This window comes from Pinus tabuliformis, chromosome 1_2 (genome assembly GCF_031772625.1).
Source record: "Pinus tabuliformis cultivar Carrire ecotype Pingquan chromosome 1_2, CPIR1, whole genome shotgun sequence".
NCBI classification, from domain to species: Eukaryota; Viridiplantae; Streptophyta; class Pinopsida; order Pinales; family Pinaceae; genus Pinus; species Pinus tabuliformis.
The window spans coordinates 1,158,443,614-1,158,447,964 of NC_142298.1; the positions used below are offsets into that span (position 1 = coordinate 1,158,443,614).

The 4,351-nt window shown below is 37.1% G+C and overlaps 1 protein-coding gene across 1 annotated transcript; it reads left to right on the forward strand.

Moving 5' to 3' along the window:
- Nucleotides 1–3,420: 3,420 nt before the first annotated feature.
- On the forward strand, nt 3,421–3,897 carry LOC149210334 (uncharacterized). Its single transcript, XM_089398936.1, has 2 exons — nt 3,421–3,635; nt 3,753–3,897. Exons 1-2 carry the CDS (start codon nt 3,421–3,423, stop codon nt 3,895–3,897), a joined length of 360 nt encoding a protein of 119 aa, XP_089255062.1.
- Nucleotides 3,898–4,351: the final 454 nt, after the last annotated feature.

Below are 4,351 nucleotides of genomic sequence, written 5' to 3' on the forward strand. Positions count from 1 at the left end.
GCTACCTCCTCATCCCTGAGGGTTACATCTAACCCCTCCGGCTCTGTTCTCACACATTTACCCGAACGATGTTCCCTTCTTTCCATGCTTCTTTGAGTAATTTTACACAAGGGAATGACGGTGGTTTGCAGCACGAAGACAATCTTTAGCTGTAGAGAGCAGGCTCGCTTGCAGTACTCCGTTTAAAACAAAGCTCAGGCTTTTCATAGAGCAAAAACATTCATATGATATGAAGAACTCATTATGGAATGACCAGCTCCTATAACGTCCTCTAAACTGACACATAACTATATGATATCAGACCTTATGGCAAAGTAATGGCTCATCATGACAAAGAAATGGTATGAAAAGACAATCATGACCGGATTCGTGACTCACTACTTCTCGGATTAGACATTCAGAGAACAATGCTACAAAAAAGCCTGAAACCCCGATTTCGTAGCGCGGGCAGTTCAAATTTAAGGGAATGCACTACGAAATCGCTGACAAACGGGGCGCTACGAAAACACGCAAACATTATTTCGCAACAAAACTGACCAATCACACCCGCGCTGCGAAACTGCGCAAAGTACCAATGACATGACATGACATAACTAACAATGATGGAGAGTGACTAATAACCTTGCCTTTACACGAATTTTCATCCATAACTCTTGAATTTCAAATTTTGAAATTGACATAAACTAACAAACCTATTTACAAGACCTCAAGACTTTATAAAAACTTGTGGACAATCTCATATACATGAACTATAGTTCCTAGTGATAACACAAGGCATGCTATGAGAAAGGGAATTTCACTCAATTATGGATGTAGTAACTTAAAAAGTTGACGAAAGCTAATATCACTCAATTTATAGATGTAAAAAGTTAAAAGGATGATGAAAACTAATACCCCATCATACTGATTCAATGATATTTGGTATAATGTAACTCTTACTTTCCACGTTGAAGCAAAACATTTTGTATTTGATATCGACATATATGTTTTTAGCATAACGTACCTATAGTTTCAAAATTGAATATAGAATAATTTTAATTATTATATATTTTTAATATAAAAATATAATAATTTTATTAATACTTATAAAATTATTAAAAGTATATTAATAATAAATATAAATATTATAATAATAATAATAGAATTAAATTAAATGTCAAATTTATATATAAGAGATATTTTTTGTGTGTGAAAACGAAGAGGGTCGGCTTTGCAAGGTATGCTATGACAAGATTGTAACTCAAGCTCCTGGTGGAGGACGTGTGCCCCACACATGGTGTTCCCTCTCAATTTTCACATACAAATGGGCAGCATTTTTGAAAGAAATTTCATAAAATAGTTCATCGATCTTGTTCTGGTGTCTGACATTGGCTTAATTCGATCAACGCCCTTCATCTGCACTCCTGAGCTAGGGAAGCTGTAGAGACTTATGAGGGTTGTGTGGTGTCATTTGTGTGGTGCCCCACACATTGCGTTCCCTCTGCAGTGCTCAGCTAGGGACGCTGTAGAGACTTATGAGAACAATTGTTGGTTGTGTGGTGTCATTATCAGACTGGTTCCCTCGAAGGAGTACATTTGAGTAAATCATTGAATTATCTTTAAACATTTTTTGTTTAGGAATTATTTTGAATTTAATCAAATAGAACATCGAATTCTAGCGGGTGATGATTTAATCTGATATAATGTTTGAGAAATAGCTATTATTCTCCCGGTCTTCTATAAAGTGAAGCCCTCGGGGGTCAGGGGGACGGGCAAAGATAAAGATGAACCGTACGCTAAAGCAGTGCCACATGATTGCCCAGGTTCAATATCAAACGGGCATGTCATTTTGAGGTTTAGATCGTTCTAAAATTGCACATGTCCTCAGCCATAGAAATAAACTTGTCCCAGCATGCTAACCTTCTTATTACATGCAATATAAGAATTGCTCATCATGAGTTGTTAGGGATAGAAGCATGAGCATGATAATGAACCCAGGACCGTCGGTTGTAGGTGCACATTTCATAGTATGGATTTAACGCTTCAATCCCTTTATCACTTCTATCTGAAATTCAATTCATCGTATCTACTTAAAGTATTCACTTCTATCTGAAGTATGAGCATAATCAAAACATATCTCAATAGCTATATTATGTGAAGCAAATTGGAAAGATGATTCTCTATAACTACATAAAAATGGAAAAAACCACAGCTTGAAGGACTGAATATAAAAACATTAGTTTATAAATATTGGTTTAGTGGATTGACATTAAATAAAAAAAATATTAGTTTATAAATATTAGTTTAGTGGATTGACGTTGTAAAATTTACACGTAGTGCTAATGATTTGACTTCCTTCGCATTTAAAACTACGGAACAGACCAAAGCGGAGACTAACACGTAAGTTTGTTACGCCTTTTTAGTAGCAGCCTAACGTTTCTAGCCCTGTTCAAGCACGTGTGGCTTCCTTTCTTGCACTTGATCCTATGGCATGGTAAATAAGCTCTGCTTTTCTCCATGGCAAATAATATTTACTCTGCTATAGGATTTTGTATGTGGTTTAGGATATTAAATGTATGTGGTTTAGGATATTAAATGTGGTTGGGCTGTAAGCATATACAATTAAAGTTATACCAATATAAATTTAACAGTGCGTATATATAGCCCAACCGGGCATGGTAAATAAGCTTGACCTTTCTCAATGTGTCTGATGGAGGGAATTGTCATGGTCAGCCTGGTAAGCTGGGTTTAAATATGTTATTATCATCAAAATCAAAATAATTGCAGATATTTTTATTTTTGAACATGTATATTGGTGTGTTATACTTTGAATAATATATGAAAATATTGTTTGATGTATTGGTAAACCTGAGGATGGGTATGTCACCTTGTATGTCACCTTTATCATTGACGATTAATTAATTACACCGTAAGGAATTTCCCTCTGAAATCAAACCTGAGGATGGGTATGTCACCTTTACCATTGACGATTAATTAATTACGCCGTAAGGCATTTCCCTCTGAAATCAACTCCTTTCTCTGCCTACATGTCATCTTTATATGCCATAGGATTATATGTAAGACGATTGCAAAGATTTCAGCCATTAGATTAGAATGGTTACAAAAAACTAGTTCTCTCTGCCTACCTGTCATCTTTATATGCCATAGGATTATGTAAGACGATTGCAAAGATTTCAGCCATTAGATTAGAATGGTTACAAAAAATTAGTTGTTGAAACAGTTTGCGCACTGGTCTAATGGTTACAAATACCGTCGCCTCTTGCAAGTCTTTCTCGACAAGCCTGAACTGTAGGCTGGACACAATATTACATCTCAGATAGAAGCTGCATAGAAGCTGCTGTTTGAGTAGCCTCTGTCCATATAGCCATTTTATCTGCGACCTATGCCGAATCTAGGTGGTGCCTGGATGTGATGGTCATCATGGTGGAGTCCAAAGCTATTATTCTTCCGGTCTTCTATAAAGTGAAGCCCTCGGAGGTCAGGTGGATGGGCAAAGATAAAGATGGATCATATGCTAAAGCCCTACGTATCCACGAAGAGAAGCAGCAGTACGACTTGCAGACTATCCAGACTTGGTCAAACGCCCTTCATCATGTCACGAATATAAGTGACTTTGAACTGCAGGAGGGTAATGGGTAAGGATATCCACTGTCTTGATCCATATTAGGTCTAAATCTGTTGCATTGAAGCATACATCACATCTCAAGTATGCTTTTGTCATTACTTACTTTACTGTCTTAATTAATATTCAGGGACGAGGGCGAAGAGAGACTCTTGGAGGAGCACGAAGAGGAGCTATTGGAGAAGGTTGTGCAAGCCGTGTTGAAAAATGTTGCAATGCCATTGGATGTGGCAAAATATCCAACTGGTTTGGCGGAAAAGTTACAAGATTTTTAAGGGACACTGCGACTGCATCATGGTGAGCATGTGGAGATCAAGGTTGTGGGGATTGTGGGCATCGGTGGAATTGGAAAGACAATGATGCCTAAAGAACTTTTTAATCGTAAGAGGTCAGATTATGATAAATCCTATTTTCTATTTGATGTGAGGGAAAATGCAAATAAAATGTCTCTAAACAATGTATAAAGCAAACTCATTAAGGACTTGAAGGATAGAGATATCAAAATTGAGAGGTGGGAAGAAGGCGTGGAGATACTTAAAAAGAATCTTTCAGCTTGTGAGGCACTCATAATATTAAATGATGTAGGTCATGTGGACCAACTAGATCCTTTCTTGCCAATTAAGCATGTCCTTCACCCCAAGAGCTTGATTTTGGTTACGTTTAGGGTCAAGCATATCCTTAGAAGTGCAGGAATTGCAAAGTCGTCAATTTATCAGTTACCAGGCCTCA

Excerpts from the sequence above, each read along its gene's own strand:
- LOC149210334 (XM_089398936.1), top strand. The coding sequence starts at position 3,421 with ATGGTGGAGTCCAAAGCTATTATTCTTCCGGTCTTCTATAAAGTGAAG. Across the intron at positions 3,636-3,752 it reads GAACTGCAGGAGGGTAATGG|GGACGAGGGCGAAGAGAGAC; the intron begins GTAAGGATATCC and ends ATTAATATTCAG.